The sequence below is a fragment of the Echinops telfairi genome, unplaced genomic scaffold, assembly GCF_000313985.2.
Source record: "Echinops telfairi isolate 266 unplaced genomic scaffold, ASM31398v2 ScPeMD7_11;HRSCAF=52, whole genome shotgun sequence".
Taxonomy (NCBI): Eukaryota; Metazoa; Chordata; class Mammalia; order Afrosoricida; family Tenrecidae; genus Echinops; species Echinops telfairi.
In genome coordinates this window covers 38,789,945-38,809,592 of record NW_022103908.1, presented here as the reverse complement: position 1 = coordinate 38,809,592, position 19,648 = coordinate 38,789,945, and the positions used below count along the sequence as shown (strand labels likewise).

Here is a 19,648-nt window from a genome sequence, read left to right as displayed (position 1 = left end):
ATCTTTGTGGCACTGGCATATGCTTTATGTAGGAGCCCTGGTGGTGTGGTGGGTTATGCCTTCAACAGCTAACCAAGGGGTTAGGAGTTCAAAACCACCAGCAGATCCATAGTGGAATGGTGAAACTTTCTACTCCTATAAAGACAATCTCAGAAAGCCGCAGGGGAAGTTCTATCCTGCTCTATGGGGTCGCTATGAATTGAAATCAACTTGATAGCAGAGAGAGACTGTGGATTAAAACCTATGAAGATCCTGATCTATTTTGTGCCTTGGCTTTCAGTTTTGGTAATCCTTGTCTACAGAAAAATACCTTAAGAGTCTGGTAGTCACAGACCTAGAAAAAAACAAATCAAAAATACAAAAACCAAGAAAATCCATAAACATAAAAACACAAACCCACTGTCATCAAGTCAGCTCAGACTCAGAGACCCTACTGGACAGGGTGGAACTGCTCCACATGGTTCCTGGAGTTGTCAATCTTCAAGGAACCAGACGGCTTCATCTTTCTCCTGGAGGGGCTGATGTACTTGAACCACTGACGTTCTGCTTAGCAGCCCCGTGCTGAATCCACCACCAGGGGTCCTTGGAACCCAAACTACTGAAGTATAAAATGAGTTCTTGTAAGGATAGCTACTGCATGTGCAATATACGGCACGTGCAATATGCATTGTCCTAATAATACAAAAGGGCATGGCAGTGTGGAAGAATGCCTCTAGCTCACTCATTCAGAAGAAAAAGGTGTGGTATTGGCCCATGCTCCAACCAGTACCCCCATGGTTTCCTCACAACTATCTTAGTTGCTATAAATAAAACTCCAAAACACACTGCCATCAACTTGATTCCAATTCATAATGACCCCACGTAGGGTCAATTCTGAGGCTGTAAATCTTTATGGGAACAGAGAGCCTCCTCTTTCTCCCAGAGTGGCTGGTGGGGTTGAATTTCTAACCTCGCAGTTAGCAGTCCAATGCTCACCCACAGCATCACCATACATACTTGTGAAAAGCGCGTCCAAAGTCAACTAACAGGTAAGAGGCAGAGCTGGAGTTGGACCTCTGGTCTACGTGATGCCAGAGGGCATTTGTTTTTGAGTTGCATTTGACACTTTATGAGGAAACTGTAATCAGTTCAAAAGGAGACTAGCAATGCTGGGTCTTACCAAAAGAAAGCCTGACTTAGGAAGAAAAGGGAAAATAAGTTTATTTCTATAGTCTTTCAAACACTCAAGTTTCTTTATTGTTTCTTTCATATGAAAGATCTTCCCTCAGCCAGTGCTGTGCCAGTACACCAACAAAGATGGCCGGCTCTGAAGGCCTAAGCTCACTGTGTTTCACTGTGCCCAACCAGAGCCTCAAACACAGGCTTCCTGACACGGGGACAACAGTGCCCACTTGTTCATGACCTTCTTGTCTGGTTCATAAAACCACCTGGAGTCAGATCTATTTCACACATGAAAACCAGGGGAGTCAGTGTAGCTGTTGTTGTCAGTACCCACCGAGTCTGTTCTAGTGACTCTGAGGACCACGGAACGAAACACCGCCCAGTCCTGTGCCATCCCTGCTACACCTGAAAGGGACAAAACTGTGTCACCTAGGAAATGCCAATCTGATTATATAAGCTGTGACACAGAACAAGTCATGCACTGTTCTTTTTGTTCTCTGAATGAAATAGGGTTTGTTGTGGAATTTAAATATTTCATTTTAAAAACTTAATTTAGGGAAGATAGGAATCACTATTTATTAAATGTTAATTCTTTGCCAGATACCAAATGAAGACATGTACATATCCACACATGTACATAAAAAAGATCTTAGGAAGCACAGCAATTCTGAAAGGCAGATAGTATCATCCCATTTCAAAGTACCATGGACAGTCAGAAGAACAGACAAATCGGTGTGGGAAGAAGGTCAGCCAGAATATGGCTTGGAAGTGAAGGTGGTGAGACTCTCATGTACATTGGACATGCTACCTACCAGGAGCCCAGTCACTGGAAAAGCGCATCGTGCTTAGAAACCTATGGGGGCAGAGAACAAGAGGAAGGCCCTTGGCGGGACGAATTGACCCAGTGGCTGCAACAATGGGCTCAAACAGTACAATTGTGCAGATGATGCCGGAGTGGGCAGTGTTTGGTTCTGTCGTACACAGCACAGCTGTGAGTTGGAACCCACTGGACAGTACCTAACAGCGGCAACAAGTGGAAATACTTAGCCAACAGCGGACTGAAAGACGACATATGTATCACCTCGGAGGAGAATCATCCTGCTTTTTAAATCCAGGAGGAAGGGCTGGTCCAAAAAACCCGTCATCATCGTCATCCTCCCCATGATCCTGATTTCTCCTCTGTTTCCTAGAAATACAACAGTATAACTTTATCTATGCATACATCCAAAACACTATTCTCAAAGATAAAGTTTAATTTTAAAAAGGAAGTTTAACGGCAACCAGTCAAGTAAACATCTAAAAAAGGGCAAAATTTGCCAAATAAGAAAAAAAAGACCACCACCCCAATTCTTTAAAAAAAAATCATTTTATTGGGGGCTCATACAACTCTCATCACAATCCACGCAACCCTGATTCTTTTTTTTTTTTTTTAAACATTTTATTAGGGTCTCATACAACTGTTATCGCAATCCATACACACATCAATTGTGTAAAGCGCATTTGTACATCGTTTCTCAAAACATTTTCTCTCCACTTAAACCCCCGACATTAGGTGCTCATTTTTCCCCTCCCTCCCCGCTCCCTCCTCCCTCGTGAGCCCTTGATAGTTTATAAATTGGTATTTTGTCATATCTTGCCCTGTCCGACGTCTCCCTTCACCCACTTTTCGGTTGTCTGTCCCCCAGGGAGGAGGTCACATATAGTTCCTTGTAATCGGTTCCCTCTTTCCTACCCATTCTCCCTTTACCTTCCCTGTTTCGCCACTCACACCACTGGTCCTGTAGGGCTCATCTGCCCTGGATTCCCTGTATTTTCAGTTCCTATCTGTACCAGTGTACATCCTCTGGTCTAGCCAGACTTGCAAGGTCGAATTCGAGTCATGGTAGTGGGAGCGGGGAGGAAACATTTAGGAACTAGAGGAAAGTTGTATTTCTCATCGTTGTTACATTGCACCCTGACTGGCTCATCTCCTCCCCGAGAGCCCTCTGCAAGGGGATCTCCAATGGCATACTACTGGCAACCCTGATTCTTATACTACGATTTTCCTGACATTTTTGGCCTAGCAATAGTTTGGTAGTGGTTATTTTTTTATAACCTTAATACATCAAATTCCAATTTCCTATACTTTCTGTGGTATTAAAAATTCTACTTAATGAAGTACTGAATAGCCTCCTTGCTGATGTTTCTAAGTAAAAAGTTTATGACAGTCACTTTTAGATTCACTTAGGGCAGCATTTTCTGTCTCGCAAACTTTAAAGTTGATGAAAAAACCTGCTATCTAATAATGAACAAAGACTTGACTTCTAGTCATGATTCCGTGGTGGCAATGGCCGCATTAGAAAAGGCATCAGATCTGCAGCACAGGAAGTAGGAGGAGATGGAATGCGTGGTTAAGAACAGCCACTTCTTTGCCACGAGAGCAGAAGAACTGGATGGTGCCTAGCAATGACGACAAACCATTTTGATCAAAGTGTCTATATAAGAGGGACAGAAAAAGAGGGCGAGGGTGGAGGGACACACAATTTGAAGAATGACATCAGTGTCTTGGCCCCGTATATGTGGAACCTGCTAGACTGTTGTATGCTCTGCTCTTCAACGACAAATTAAAAAAAAATAGTCTTGATAGTATTTCACTTAGTTAAATAAAAAAAATACACTCCATGTAAAATAAAAATCATAGCTTATTAAAGATCGTTAGCCACTTGAATAACATCTTAAGAAAAGCTCTTTAGGTTAAAAACCTGCTGACATTTCAGGCACGGCTATACATGAGTGGAGTGCATTGCTCTGTAAAACAGAGTTCATGGCAGAATGCCACATGTAAAGGCTGCCTTCTGGCCCGCGGAAACACCGATCTGCTCCCCCTTCTCTGTTCCAGCTTACTGCCACAGGTTTCCAGCTTGGCTTAGCATTTAAGTAAGTGACAGACCTGGCAGGTGGACCAGTGTCATCTTCTTCAGACTCTTGAGTTCTTTCTTCATCCAAAGAACTGCTGTCTTCGTCGCTGTCTGAGGAACCAGAACTGCTGCTTTTATAATCAGGGGGCAAAGCAGGTCCTGCAACTGGAACAGATTTGTTGTGTATGTGAGAACTAATCACAAGTGCTCCAGCGAACCCTCTCAGTGGGCATTCTTCACTGCCCTCTGCACTCACAGCTCTGGCTGGCTGTCATTCACTATGAACTTTCCTAGCATTGGCTCACACAGAACACCCATGGTGAGGAAGGCACAGGACTGGCAGCATTGTGTTCTGTTGTACACAGGGTCACTATGAGTCAGAACTGATTTGATAGTCATCGACAACAGCATTTGCTAATGTTTTGTGTACAGTGGTTTTGTCTTCCCAATTACATTGTGGGCTCTAGAAAGGCAGAGATGATGCCTTATGTAGTACAACTAGAATATTCACAATGGCAGTATCCAAACTTATTCAATTCTCACCAGCAGCATATAATTTCTCCAATGACATAGTTTTTATATCGAAAGATCCACTTGCCAGAAGAGTTATGTTACTTTTTTCTTACAGAGGGAGTCCTGGTAACAGTGAGTTGTGTTGGGCTGCTGCCAACCCCAAGGTCAGCAGTTTGAAACCACCAAGCACTCCATGGGAGAAAGATGAGGCAGGCTGTCTACTCCTGTCAAGAGTTAGTCTCAGGAACCCATAAGGGGAATTCTTCCCTGTCCTAAAAGGTTGCTATGGGTCAGAACTGACTTGATGATAGTGAGTTTTTTGGTTTTCTCATAGACAGCAATGTATGGTAGACACACTAATGTCAGAGTTAATCAACCTATGTGCTATTCCAAATGCTAATATATAAAAAACCTGGCCACAGTAACACCTATTAAGTGTTTAAAGATGAAAAGAGAAGAGGTACAAAAGAAACAAAGAGAAGATGGTAGAAAAACTTGACAAAATTATAAAAATAAATCACAATCAAAATATCTATCTGGGTGATGGGGGTTGCTTGTCTGTCAATCCTGTCTTCACTACAGTCAGAGAATATGGTAAACCTGAATCAATATATGCATAGGAACTCAAGAGGTAATCTCCCTTGACAAATGAAAAACCCACTGTCAAGTGGATTCCATCCCATAGAAGCCCTAAAAGACAGAGTAGAACAGCCCCGCAGGGTTTCCAAAGCTGTGATCTTTATGGAAGCAGATTCTTTCTCCTGCAGAGCAGCTGGTGGGTTCAATCGGCTGACCTTTTCATTAAGCAGCCAAATGCTTTAAAACCTGTGCTATAGAGGGCATGGCCTTTTAAATGGCTGGAAGGTAGAAACATGGCTTAAAAAAAGAAAGAAACATGGCTTAGAAGTAGTCAACGAATGAAATGGGAAGGTTACTCATTCATTTTGCTCCAGCTAGCATGCAAATCTTGATCAACTATTTAGGAAAAAAAAACATTAAAGAATATAATATACACAGTGAAGGGTGAGAAGCATTTATTTAGCAAGTAGCACAGGGAAGGAGAAAGGCATGAGAATGCTTGGGAGAGTGTGGAAGGGTTTCAATGAAGAACGGCAAGGATTCTGTCAGGTGCGTCAAGAAGTGAAAAAAGAACAAGGCCACCAGAAAGCCACGAGCACTGAGCACATGTGCAGGTGCTGGGTCTGGCCTAAACACTGGGCATGTGTGTCATACGATGCCATAAGTGATTAGGGGCACGGCTCCGAAGCAAGCAATCAGAAGAATCTTCCATGAGCCCACCCCCCTCTGCTTTTGTACCTAAGGCAATAAATATAGCACAGAGGTTAGGGCCATGGGCTCCACTGTTCTAATGAAGGGTCTACCAATTACTAGTCGTTTAATCTGGGTATTCGTCAGGACCTCAGCTTTGTCTTTTGTGACATAGAATAGTAATCTTTATACCTAATTGCGCAAATCGAAAAAAACACACGCCAAAAACCTCCTGGTCATCCTGCCAATTCCGACTCGTGACCCTACATAGCCGAGCAGAACGGCTCCGGTGGGTTTCCGAGACTGTAATTTCCCAGGAAGGGGAAAATTCATCCGCGGAGTGCTGGTGGTTTCCAACTGCTGCCCCTGCGGTTGGCAGTGTCGAGTCTCAGCGCTAAATAACAATGTATTATCATTAGGATTACCAGGCCAGAGCTCACGCAACGCACCCTAATTTCTGAGGGGTACCGCACAACTCTCCCCTCGCCCCCCAAGACTAGGGCGTGCGAGGGCACGTCGGCCCGCCTAGTTCCCGCTCTTCCAGGCCCCCAGGCCCCTCCTCGGAGCGCAGGGCCGGCCACCGAGGGGGCTGGCGGGGGGCGCGCCGCCGCTTACCCGGGCTCGGGTCCCTGTCCTCGTCTTCCGACGTCCCGCGGGTGGGGAAGCCGGGCGGCAACGCCGGCCCGATCAAGTCCCTCGCCATCCGCCGCGGCGGAAGCCGAGCCCGCACACGACCCCTTGAGCCGCACCTCTACCCACAGGCAACACGGGCCCCCAGCGCCAAAGCGGGACGTCTTCCGGCACGGACGGATGACGTCGTGGCCCGTGGTTGGCTGTTCGGGGTAATTCGCGGCAACAGGAAGTGACGTTGAAATCTTGTTCCACCCTCGCCGGCCAGATTCCTCCCCAGACAGAATAGCATGGCCGAGCCGGCTGGTGGCTTCGTGACACCTTCGGGATGGTTCCCACCCCCGGAGCTGACTCCCACTTTGGGGCCTTTGCGCGATCCGGGCCGGATGCCGGGCACCTGGGCGCTCTGGGCCACGATGCCGCCGCCCCCACCGCCGCCTGCGTCGTCCCCCGCGGTCGGGTCCGAGCCGTCCTCGGGGGCGCAGCCTCGCCGCGAGTCCCCGGAACCTCCCGGGGCGCCGCCCCCCTTCGACGCCCTGCTGCTCCCCGCGGCGCAGCCCCCCTTCGACGGCCAGCCCCCTCTTGAATCTCAGCCTCCACTCAACGCCCAGCCTCCCTGGAATTACCAGCCCTCGACGTCGTGGTACTGGGGACAGTCTCCGGATGCCTTTCCTCACCATCAGAAGCCTCACAGCCCTGCCGGTATGCTCTTCCCCTCGCCGCATCCCCGTTTGCTATCTCTCTTCCTTCCAACCTTATCAGGTCTCCATTTCTCCTGATTCTTCCGTGCACTGTTGGAGTTAACGCCCCACACTGATTCAGGCTGGCCATTTTCGCCACGTGCTCATTTATTTTAAATTTTTGTTGGACATCTGTGTGCCAAGAACTGGGATAAGAAAATGCTTATGTGGTGTAGCAGCTCCTCAATGTGGGAACAGATAGGCAAACTACTTAGATTATGCATTAGAAGGAAAAGCGTGTTACTAACAGGCAGATGAAACAGGGAAGAATGGTCGATAGAACAGATGTAAATCGGTGATCTGAGTAGGGCTTCCTAAGGAAGGTGACACGGAGCCGCGGACGTAGCTGGAGGGAAAGGGATGTGGGTGAGTGCCACCTCCTTGAGGCAGACGCTGTAAAAAACGGAGACGACCGTGTGACTGGAGGGCAGAGTTTGTGATAGAGTCGTAGACCATTAGAGGGAACTTTGGCTTCAGCTCTCAGGACAGGTTTGGTGCAAGGGAATGACATTTATGTTAGTTACTGTCATCTGTCTAGTGTGATAGGATTTAACTGTGAGGTAGATCAACAAGAACATTAAAACTATCCAAGTGCAAGTGGTACCCACAGGCTAAAGTGATTTTGTTGAAGGTGGAGCACAATAAAGAGGAAAGTAGGATGGATGCCTGAAGGCATTCCAAACGCCATTAAAGAGAACGGTTGGAGATGGGGCAGAGAATGGATGGAACAGAATTGGAAGGGAAGGTCAGGAGTGTGTTTGGAGTAGTCATGTCTCAACTCAAGTACAGCAACCACGTGTCTGCTGGGGGAGTTTGATGCTGATACTGTGGTGCTGGAACAGGTTCGAGTGGAACTTCCAGGCTAAGATGAGGAAGAAAAACCTGGTGATCTTTTAAAGTCAGCCCATGAAAACTATGGATGGAAACAGTCTGCTCTGTAGCTGGTCATGGGGTGTGTAGGATTGGGCAGTTTTGTTCTCTTGTGAATGAGGTTGCCATGTATGGGGCAGGCCAGAGACTCAAAGGAGGCTAAAAGCAAGTGGGATTGAAGTAGCGTAGGGTGAGAAATAAACCGGAATCTCACTGAACGACTTTAAGAGGACTTGGAGGTTCTTCGAATAGTTGGAGACTAATTTTATGGCATTGCTAGGCAACGATAGCTGGAGAGACAAGGCCTTAAAAATGGAAGACTGGATCTAGGAGGCTTTCATAATAATCTAGGCCAAAGATCAGGATTTCTGAGTTGCACTTTGGCAAGATGGAAAGAGGCAGTGGGAGTTAAGAGAAGATGTATTTTACAAGGTTGTGTTTTACCGATGTTAGATTGTTCCTAGAAGAGCTGTCAGGGATTTCACTGTTTCAGTTTTAATATTTAAAGTAACTGAAATGAATTTCATCAGGTTTGATTACCCGTGTCTTTGCTTAGGTGCATAAACAGGCACATGTAATTTCATCAGTATTTATTCATTTGAAAAATACTTATTTGGTAGACAAGCCCAGCTGTAGTTTATTTGAATTTGAACTATGTTTCTAGCAGGCATGAATAGGAGGGTTCGTAGTAAAGTATGGATAACATTCTTTAGTAAATAAAATTTTCAATAATTGTGTAGTTGCAAACATTGATGATCTCTTTTTGGGTTTTTTTTTCAGTCAGGCGCCCCTTTTTCCCACGAAAACATGATGGAAACGTCAATGATTTCAACTTCCCTCCCAGTAGAAATCAGAAAAAAAAGGTATTTTTAAAGATCTTGAATATGACACTCTCACGTTTTCGTATCTTGCATTTGTATCATAGCGATTTGAGTGCTTTGCATCTATTGGTCCTGTAATAGCATCTTGTCTGTATGCAAAGGTTTTTGAAAAACGTATTTATGAAAAATGGGAAACTGGACAAAGGGGACAACTAGAAAGCAATGACTCCAATTTGGGATAGACTCGGGAGTGAAGATAACAGAATCGGGCGTCTACCACAATGCTGATGTTGGTCACCTTAGGGAGAAAAATTGAAGTGCAAATTTTTCTTTTATGAAAGTGGAAACATGAAAAATAAACTAAAAGAAACCCCATAAACCTTTATTTTTAAACATAGAAGGATCCTTTAGGAAATGGTATTTTTGTGTTTTGAAAAACATAATTTTTTAGTTTCCCTTTATAAAGTCAAATAAAATTACTAATTTTAAGCTTTTAACAGTTTACATATCAGTCGTCTATACATGAAATATTGTCTGAAGTTATTCTTTCAGAGTAGCAGGATTTGGGGGTGTTATTTCTATTGTTAATTATTTTAAAATAAGAAAAATAAAACAATTTTCGATTACAGTTTAGAAACCAAAGCTTAAAGTAAACTTCCTTTATTCTCATGTAGTTTACCAATGTGGTCCTTAAGTTCAAAGTGTTATCAATGAAACCATTGATTTAGAAAAACTGGACCGCTTCCATTTGAGCATGAAAACTATCATTAACATTAGCACAATGTTATACAAGTACAATGTGTTAACATAGTCTCAACACTAGGCAATTGGAGAAAATTTCTTATGGAATGGGTAGTAGGAATTTTGTTTTCTTTTTTTTTCTTTTTTAACATTTTATTAGGGGCTCATATAACTGTTATCCCAATCCTTACACACATCAATTGTGTAAAGCGCATTTGTACATCGTTTCTCAAAACATTTTCTCTCCATTTAAACCCCCGACATTAGGTCCTCATTTTTCCCCTCCCTCCTCGCTCCCCCCTCCCGCATGAGCCCTTGATAGTTGGAATTTTGTTTTCTATAGCAGAGAAATAGCAAGTTGGAGAATAACAACGAGCAAATCTTTACTCAAGTGATTCTTTTTTCCTTTCTATTTTTTAATTATTTTTTTAATTCATGGTATCATTATCCCTAAAAGATGAAATGCTGTTTTTAGCATGAAAACTTCTTTTTAGATCATTTGGACACATGTACCAAATGTTCATTAGATTACCAATTTGTAATCTACTCACAGATTATATTCGATCTACCCACAGATGACTCACAGTGGGTGAAACATAAGAACAATTGTGAGGCTGGCGCAGGATAAACATTGTTTCATTCTGTTGTATGTAGGGTGCCACCGAACAGCTCCTCATAACCACAACAACCCGTAGATTGTATTAGGTCTACCCACAGGAAACAAAACAACATTTTTATCATGCCTGGCTTTTCTCTAGTACATTTGCTTCAAAGTCAAGCAGAAACACCTCTTTATTAGAAATTCATTTGGAGGTTTCTTTCCCATATAAAAATTGAAGTGTGTGTTAACTAGAGGGATAGCTTTTATTTTATCGATTAAAGAAAAGGCTAATGCGTTTTTGTTTCATTTGCAGAAAAGAAAGGAACCTGTCTTTCACTACTTTTGCGATACCTGTGATCGTGGTTTCAAGAATCAGGAAAAGTATGATACACACATGTCTGAACATACTAAAGTAGGTTTCTTTTTTCTTGGTTGTCCTGGAATGTCATTAACAAAATGACCTGACTGTATGCTTGTTAGACCTCCCAAGTTTTTCCCCAGGTTTGATGGCTGATAGGATTAGGGCAGTGGCTGTGCAGTTTGGCAAGGGCGGCAGGCAGATGTCAGCAAAGTAGGCAGGTCTGGCAGCTGTTTGTCCGGGTTTGCCTGGGCTGCCCTTTAAGCTTGCCGAGATTCCCCTCCAGTGCCCCTCAGCACCTTTGTGAGCGCCCCATTCAGGGTGCCCTTGACTGGGTTACCAGGTAGCCCTGTGATTTGCTGTAGTCCAAAGGTCCTGGGGTAGTGAAAGTGGGTCTGCACTTGACTTCTCTCGTAAAGGTAGGAGGTTCACAGGCACTCAGCAGCACCACAGGAGAAAGGCCTGCCAGATGTCTTTCTGTAAAGATTGCGGTCAGCCACGAAAGGGTCCGTGTAACCCATGGGGTTCTCATGAGTCAGAATCAGTTCAGTGGCAGGGAGTTGAATTTTACGTCATACTTTTACTTAAGTTGAGAAGGGAATGATTTCTATCTACAAAGCTTAGTGTTTTGCTAGTATCATTCCTTTTTAAATGCAATTTTGTTGTGGAGTGACCTTGGACTATTAATCTAAGTCTATCATGATAACACCAAGTGGATATGATAACTGCTTAAGTAGGGCCACAGTGTGTGTGTGTTGGGGGGGGGGGTAGTGGGGACTATTTAATGTAATAGAAAATAAGAAAGCATACATTTAATGAGGAATGCTGATTTTGTAAAAACTTTCACAGTGCCCTGAAGCAGATTGCTCTTTCACTGCACATGAGAAGATTGTCAGCTTCCACTGGAAAAATGTGAGTGCCTATGCTTGTATCTTTTTCACCTTTTCTTTTTTTGATACTTAGTCTTTGTAGTCCATTGGTCTGTTAACGTCGCATCTCTTTATTACATGGCCTAATAGTCACATTTGTGGAGTGCTCTGTACCTTTCAAAACATTTTTACATCTCATATTCAATTTTGCCCTTACAGATATTTCTGCAAGATAGATAGCTAGTCCCTCATTTAACAGATTTAAAAACAACAGCCGAAAATCCGGAGATCTGCCCTAGGCTTCAGAACTAAATCCTGAGCCTGTGTTTCTTGTCTCTGAGTTGTAGACTTATTTACTGACACTGTGCTGCTTCAGAGAAAATCTACATTGAGTTGCTTCCGACTCATAGCAACCTTACTACAGGGTTTCCAGAGATTGGTTCATATTTCCAGGAGCAGGTGGCCTCGTGTTTCTGCTCCAGAGCAGCTAGTGGGTTTGAACCGATGACCTTGCACTCAGCAGCCCAACACTTACCTAACAACTCAGCAGGGCTTCAAATGGTTATGTGTAATTGTTGCTGTAGCTACCACCCTAAGTGTTAGTCCTTAGATCATTCCTTTGAGTGCTTAACATCATTGGGAGAAAATAGATGACACACTTATTTTTTAACCAAAATTCTGTTAGTCCTTCCCCCTCTCCCCCAAGTATCTCTAGCCTAAATACTTGACAGCTGTTTAAAGTAAAAGGCATAATAAGAATGGAGCAACCCGGCTTACATGGTGATTTTAAAATGATGGCATGCACACACACAAATGACCTCTGCTCCTTAATTGGTTGTGGGGCATAAAGCCTTTGTCATCCCCATAGTAGTACTCAAAGTTCAATCACAGGTGTACCCTATGCTTCCTGGTGGCCAACAGGCTTTTTCCCCTTAGATGCATGCTCCTGGGATGAAGAAAATCAAGTTGGACACTCCTGAGGAGATTGCCAGATGGAGGGAGGAGAGAAGAAAGTGAGTGAAAATTCAGGAAAGTAACTCAAGGATACAGTTTTTTTATTATTGTAGTTTTGATTTGTGTAATTCCTTTATAATGTTGGTATTAGGTGCAGGGCTATAAGCTCTACTGCATGAGACTTACTATTGAATGTAGCTTTTGTTGGCTGGATAGGAACTCGCGTGTTATGGTTCATTTCAGTCAGAAATGTGCCTTAATGGCAGCGTTACTTGCTCTCCAGGGGAGCTGCAGCATGCTTACCTAGTAGATGTTCGGTGTCAGAGGCAATAATGGGTGTGTAGCCTTGTTAAAAGGGGAAAAAAACCAAGTATAATGCTTCTGATTTAAAAAAACAAACAAAATTGTGTTGAGTTGGCTGCGGGGTGGTGGGCAGAGGGGATACAGCCAACTATGGGTCCAGGGTCAGGAGTGGAAGGACTGGGGGCCTTAAAAGGTGTGACCTGGTGAAGAGGTTTACAGCATTGGTGAGAATTCTTTGCCTCATCTTTCGTGGCGCCCTTCACTAGGTGTCTGGGTTTTGTGTTGTTTTCATCTGTTGGTTCTAGCCTCTTCTCATTGATTTACACTGGAGATTAATCAACCCAGAGGTTAGCCCACTTGCTCTCTGCTACTGAGTTTTTAAGGAGCTTGTAGTATAAAGTTTGGGGGTAGGGGGCCAGTCCCCACCACTGCTACTACCCACAGGTTCAGTGCACAATTGTATGGTTGAGCTATATGAGTATTATATTAAAGTCATCGAGATCATGAGAGGTAGAGGAGAGAGATTACAATAATGCAGTCAGACACATTACATGGTAGCATTGCTCACCTCAGCCCCGCTTGGTGGTCCACGTGGAGAGAGGGGGAAGGGAAGAGGACAGGAAAGGGAACAAGGGAGAGAGGACAGGAGGAGAGGGGGAAGATAGGGGAGTGACCAGTGAGAGGCCAGAGAGAGAGCTCTCTATTGCTAACCCAGGCCTATATACCTTTTGGGAGGCATGCAAACCCACTAATTACAGGTAAAGACATATGTCACAGGAAGGGGTTGCACTATAGGTTACACAGTAATGAGGGGGTGGTCTAGGGACATACATGCAATAGGAAGAGGAGGGATAGGGGTATACATGTGACAAGATGGGCGGATCCTAGATTTAAGATGGCAGCTTAACTTTGACCTGTTCTCTGGGTCTCCATAGGAACCACTATCATTAGGTTGTAAACTCCGCCTACAGGAGTCTGTCCATTGTCCCCAGCAGCAGGGAGCATGGCCCACTGCAGTTTGGCAACTGATAGCCCTCAGGGAGGAATGCCTGCGCATCTGACCTCCCCCCACTGGAGCTGACAATGATGGTATTGAATTCAAAATAGGATCATGTTAGAGAAGGTAAAATGACCTACCTCCTGGCATTCCCCAATGTCTCAGCTCTGATTTTGATCAGTTGGAGGTTAGGGAAGTCCTTTGAACGTATGCTCAATTCTCTTGAGGGCAATGATCACGGTCACTGGTCAGCATTCATTCTGTTGAACCTGAGGCCCCTGTGAGGTGGAACAGACTCGATAGCTCCTAACAACAGCAAACCAGGACACAGTGGTGTCCCGCTCAGTGGTTCTGCTCTCTTTAGCCATCTCAGTCTCCCTTCGTCACCGTTGCTCCTCAGTCTCAGTGCAGGAGCAAGAGGGTCGCGGTTCCTTGACAAGGGGAGCTGAGCTGATGGCATGCAGACAAGCAGAAGGTATACCCTTGTCTCTGTTCCCCTCCTCCCTCCTCTTGATGCTAGGTGCCATCCAGTTGGTTCTGACTCAGTGGCCTTACGCTTGAACCCTGTTGGATCCTGTGCCATCCTCACAGTTATGTGTGAGCCCCTGGTTGCAGCCACAGTGCCGGGCCATCCTGTTCAGGCCCTCCTCTTTCTTTTTCTTTTTTTCAATCGTTTTATTCGGCGCCCATACACCTCTTATCGCCATACATACACCAATTGTGTAAAGCACATTCGTACATTCATTGCCCTCATCATTCTCAAAACAGTTCCTCTCCACTTAAGCCCCTGGCATCAGGTCCTCATTTTTCCCCTCCCTCCCTGCTCCCCCTCCCTCATGAGCCCTTGATAATTTATAAATTAATTATTTTGTCATATCTTGCCCTGTCCGACGTCTCCCTTCACCCACTTTTCTGTTGTCCATCCCCCAGGGAGGAGGTCACATATAGATCCTTGTAATCGGTCCCCTCTTTCCAACCCACTCTCCTACGCTCCCAGTATCGCCACTCACACCACTGGTCCTGAAGGGATCACCCGCCCTGGATTCCCTGTGTTTCCAGTTCCTATCTGTACCAGTGTACCTCCTCTGGTCTAGCCAGACTTGCAAGGTCGAATTTGGATCACAATAGCAGGGGCGGGGCCCTCCTCTTTTTCACTGCCCTTCTTTACCAAGCATGCCCACCTCCTGGTAACCCTAAACTTTTCTCTGGGTGAATTTACCAAGTCTCAAGTAGTTTCCCACATACTAAGGGGAACAATGCCACCTGGTGGTCTTTTGCAACAAGTGCTTAAAAAATATTCCGCTGCCTGGAGTCTTTTGGAACATAAACCTTTGAAGATCAGAACTAGCTTAGATAGCATATTCTTATAAAGAAGTCTCTTGAAGATGACTAGTTTAGTTATCTATTGTTAGTAAGGAATGTTAGCAGCCTTCAAGTTGATGTTCATGAGTAGACTACCGAAATCTAAGGAGACTCATGTATAAGAAAGAGCTTTATATCAAAGAGTAATTATAAAGAAAACATCCCAGCCCAATCCAAATCAAGTCCATAAGTTCGATACTAACCCATAAGTCTAGTATTAGCCCACGAATTCCTCTATGTGCAAACAAGAATAATGTACACTTTGGAAGAGGCATGTTCTTGCTTGAATTAATAGAGTGGGCGTAGCAGCACTCGAGAGGACAAGGAGCCCTGGGCAGTGCTTCTCTCTGCGTCCGACTCGATGGCGTCGTCCGACAGCAACATGGCTTTGGGAGGGATGTTGAAAGTTCCTTTCTTTTTGGGGAAGTGATCCCAGAAAGAGAAAGCTGTTTTAAAAGGCTGCCGTGGAAGGAGTTTCTAAAACACCCCTATTGGTTCTTGTAGGGCAGCCTCTTTGGGGGGATTGAATGACCCTTTCACTAAGGTCACCTGATTCATAGCAGTAGCAAAATGAGAGTATGAAGTAGCAGCGAAAAGAATGTTGTGGTTGGGGGTCACCACCACATGAGGAACTGGATGAAAGGGTCGATGCGTTAGGAAGGTTGACAACCACTAATGTGGGGTATTCTTTGACCTCACTCAAAATCCTTTCCTTTCTGGGAATGTTTCCGTGTTTCACCGTTGAGAAGCACCTGGGAAGCATCTGCTTCTCCCTGGTGCACCGTGACATTGACTGTCTTCAGCCTTCAGCAGGTGGCCCAGCATGGTAAGGGTCTGCGGTGCTCAAAACAGAACTGTTACTAGTAAGTAGGCAGACATGAGTTGGGATGTGGCGGGTAGAGGCAGAGTAGGCTGGAAGCTATATGCCTAGATGCTTTGAGGCCTTTTCTAACATGCCCATTTCTGCATATTCTGTCTTTAGATTGAAAAGAACTGCCTGCCCTCTCGCTCCTCTGAGACTTTGGGGCTGTCAGCACCTCCAGTTTCTTTACCCTTTCTTCAGAGGCTTCCATTTCCTTTCATCTTGGTGCTCGTGTTTAAATCTCTTCTGAGATCCTTCCCCGTTCTCCTTCTCCTCGACATGTAGAAGTACACTGTGGCCCGGGGTCTCGGGCCGTACTGGAGTGTCCAGGTCACAGAGGGTCCGTGTCACGTAACCGTCAGTGTTTGCTTTGCACAACTTGTAGGCCTTTGCTGCTGACTGTTAGCCTGACCTCCTATGACCTTGGTCTTTTCCTCTTTGGTTTATTTATAGCTTACACATTTGTCGTCATTTGTTTGTGGACATTGGTTTTCTTGGATAGATAGGTACAGATACATAGGGTCATCACAAGGTTTGTAGAAGAACAATAAAAAGATAATGGAGTTTTTCCATGACTACTTGAAGCCTCTTGTACCTGTATTGCATTGTACTGTCCGTCCCCAGAGCTCCTCTTTCGGTTTTTTTCCTGTTGTTTCCGACGTCGCTTCGGTGTGTTTCTTGTTGCCTGGTGTTTTCCCTCCCAGGGTTTGGTCCCCTCACCCCTGCACGTAGCGTGTCAAACAGAGCGGGCTTGTTAAGTCACCACCTATGTGTCTCTTGCTCTCTCCCAGTGGCTCTCCTTTGCCCGCCGCACTGAATGACACACTTTCTCGTCTGCTTGTCAAAGTATGTTTTCATGCAACCTATTAGCTTGCCAGTGTGGGTGTACACGACGACGAGCTCCTGGCAGCTCTCATTTTCGGGGGTCTTGGCGTTGTTTGCTCCCCTTAGAACACACTGAGCGTTTCCCCCTGGTTGCTGTTAGTACTGTGCATGCTTCTAAAATCATCTTTCATGTTTCCCATTTTCTGGATTTCTCCAGTAGACAAACGCTCATCCTAGCCTCACCTGGGTTTTTAATATGTTTTTAGGCAGTTACTGTATTTTGTCTTATGTTAAATTGCTTTGTTTGCTTTTCTTAAACCTCTCCTGGTTGGGTTGTACAGTCCTTCTTATCTCTATAACTTCTGAGTCCCCAGTGTGTGTATGTGAACGAGTAATGAGGCTTTACCTCTCTCTCCATGTATTTGTGGGCACACACGGGTCTGTACCACGATGGCTAAGTCAACTGTATTGTAATAGTTGGGACATTGCATCACATACTTTCTGCCAGTTTCCCCCATGGTAGAACAAAGTGAGATGAATTGGACAGTGTTATTATTTATCTGTGAATCATTTTTAGGGTTTACTTTTTCCCATTTTTCCTGCGCCATAAGAGAAGCTTGCGTGCTTTTTTTGAATTGAACTCATCTCCTTTTAGCATACGTTTCAAAAAGCTAAAAGTGATGCATGTGTGGCATTTCCTAGTCCAGTGCACCCTACCCACAGGCCCATTTGCAGTGAGACAATGAGCTTGTGCTCGAAGGTAAATACCGTACATTGCTGCTTTCATTGAGAAAGTTTTGCTACCTTAATAATAACAGCAACCTGACCTAAACCATTTGATGAATGATAAATTGGACTGAAATTGTAGCAAAAGCTCCTTAGGTAGTCTTCGTTTGTGGCTGGCATGTGGTCTACACTTCCAGTAACACTGTTAGAGTCTGTTCTTATAAAATGTAGAGGCAGTTAAGGTTTTACAATGCCTTCCTGTTTTTCTCTGTTGTTTACTGCCATCAAGTCAGGCCTGGGCCCTGAGGTGAGCTCCTGTACAATGGAATGAGGTGCTGTTCTGTCCCAGCCCAGGATTGCTGGTGCATCAAATTGTTGTGTTCAGTAGGATGATCACCCTATTGAAGTTGTGGTATATGTGTCCTGTTTTTCGGTCTGTGAAACCCAGGATTGATGAACCTATAGGGACAGCAAAGGCTCTGGAGGTGGGAGGGTGGTGGGTAAAAGGGAGATGATGTCAAGGAGTTCAGGAAGCAAAAGAATGTTTGGAAACTAGCTGGTAGCAATTGTACAGTTCTACTTGACGTGATTGAACTATGGAGTGATATATGTATTAACTCCAAATTAATAATAAAGTGCTTTTATAAAGGCCTTTTTAAAAATGTGTGTTTAATTTTCTAGAAACTACCCAACTCTGGCCAACATTGAAAGGAAGAAGGTGTTAAAACTCGAAAAGGAGAAGAGAGGGGCCGTGCTGACGACGACCCAGTATGGGTGAGTTTTCGACAGGGGCTGCCCTTCTCGTCACGTGGACTGGAATTGAGTGTGCCCGACACGCTCAGAGAGCGCGCCCGGAAACGTTCCAGTCTCCGTACTCCGCGCCAAGCTTCGTAAGGACGTGTGCAATATGAAGGAGCGTCACAAAGCGCGTGGGGAATTGTATTATTTTGTAATTCCATCTGTCCACGCGCTCTTGGAAGGCTCCTCGTGCTTGGTCTCTGGTCGTCCTGGCACGGTGTGTGCAGTTGTGTGCAGTAGTCTGGTTAGAGGGCTTTAATCTTACGCCCTTTCACAGCGGCTTGGCGTGGCTGGCTCTAACAGCTACGCAGGGGAGCATGGAAAAGCACTTCATCTCTGGTGTCCCTAGCTTTACATTGAGGCTGTCAGCTTTTGCGTTCTACCTGTGTAGTGAAACTATTAGGTGTTCACAGATGTAGAATTATTATGTTTCCTTGTTGCTTTAGCCTTTCCACCTTGTGAAATAGCTTGTCTTTAGTACAATACTGTTTGCATTAGCATTAATTTTGCATTAGTTTGCATTGACTAATGCAAAATTGTTATACAAAATTGTATCTGCTTGTTGTTTGCATGATATATTATTTTCTAGTCTTTTCCTTTTAATTGTCTTATGTTTGTATTTAAAGTATATCTTGTATAACCTAGATCTTTCTTAACTAGTGTTTAGTTCATTTTTATTTAATGTCATTAACATTGTAATTGGGTTTCCCGTCATCCAAAACTTCTTTGGGCTATTTGTTTCTTTTATTAGACATTTTATTGGGGGGCTTACAAATCTTATAACAATCCGTCATCCAATATCTTTGGGTTTTTCATTTGCCCTATTTGTTCTTTGTTTCCTTTCTTGCCCCCTTTCAGATTAAACATTTAAATATAACTATGTTTCTCTCTCTTAGCTTGTAATTATACTTTTTAAAAAATCATTTTATTGGGCTCGTATCACTCTTACCACAATCCATACATCCATCTATTGTGTCAAGCACATTTGTACATTTCTTGCCATCATCATTCTCAAAACATTTTATTGTTACTTGAGCCCTTGGTATCAGCTCCTCATTTTCCCCCTCCTTCCCTGTTCTTCTCCCTCCCGAACCCTTGATAATTTATAAATTATTTATTATTTTGTCATGTCTTAACTGTCCAACGTCTCCCTTCACCCACTTTTCTGTTGTCCTTGTATACTTGTTTATTAGTATCTCCAGGCTATATACATCTACATTTTTTCCTTGTCATACTTTTTTGTACTTATTTTAAAACATTGATTAAATAACCTTTCCCTTTCACTGATTGTCAAACAGGACTAACTACTCCCTCAAAGATGAGATGGAATGTAATACCAGATAACTCCTTC

At 44.2% G+C, this 19,648-nt stretch overlaps 2 protein-coding genes across 3 annotated transcripts in view; one reads left to right on the top strand and one right to left on the bottom strand.

Moving 5' to 3' along the window:
* The window catches only part of GPALPP1 (GPALPP motifs containing 1), a 28,110-nt gene extending 21,536 nt beyond the window's left edge, over positions 1-6,574 (bottom strand). For both annotated transcript variants that reach the window (XM_045287138.1, XM_045287137.1), the window contains exons 1-3: positions 6,456-6,574; positions 4,091-4,223; positions 2,243-2,347 (exon numbers count right to left, since the gene is read on the bottom strand). In XM_045287138.1, the coding sequence (XP_045143073.1) occupies positions 2,243-2,347; positions 4,091-4,223; positions 6,456-6,543 (326 nt within the window). In that variant the 5' untranslated portion in view covers positions 6,544-6,574. The remainder of the gene's footprint in view (positions 1-2,242; positions 2,348-4,090; positions 4,224-6,455) is intronic.
* Positions 6,575-6,760: 186 nt separating this feature from the next.
* The window catches only part of NUFIP1 (nuclear FMR1 interacting protein 1), a 28,493-nt gene continuing 15,605 nt past the window's right edge, over positions 6,761-19,648 (top strand). The window contains exons 1-6 of the mRNA XM_013005982.2: positions 6,761-7,172; positions 8,861-8,943; positions 10,557-10,655; positions 11,451-11,513; positions 12,407-12,483; positions 18,181-18,273. Of these exons, the coding sequence (XP_012861436.2) occupies positions 6,761-7,172; positions 8,861-8,943; positions 10,557-10,655; positions 11,451-11,513; positions 12,407-12,483; positions 18,181-18,273 (827 nt within the window). The remainder of the gene's footprint in view (positions 7,173-8,860; positions 8,944-10,556; positions 10,656-11,450; positions 11,514-12,406; positions 12,484-18,180; positions 18,274-19,648) is intronic.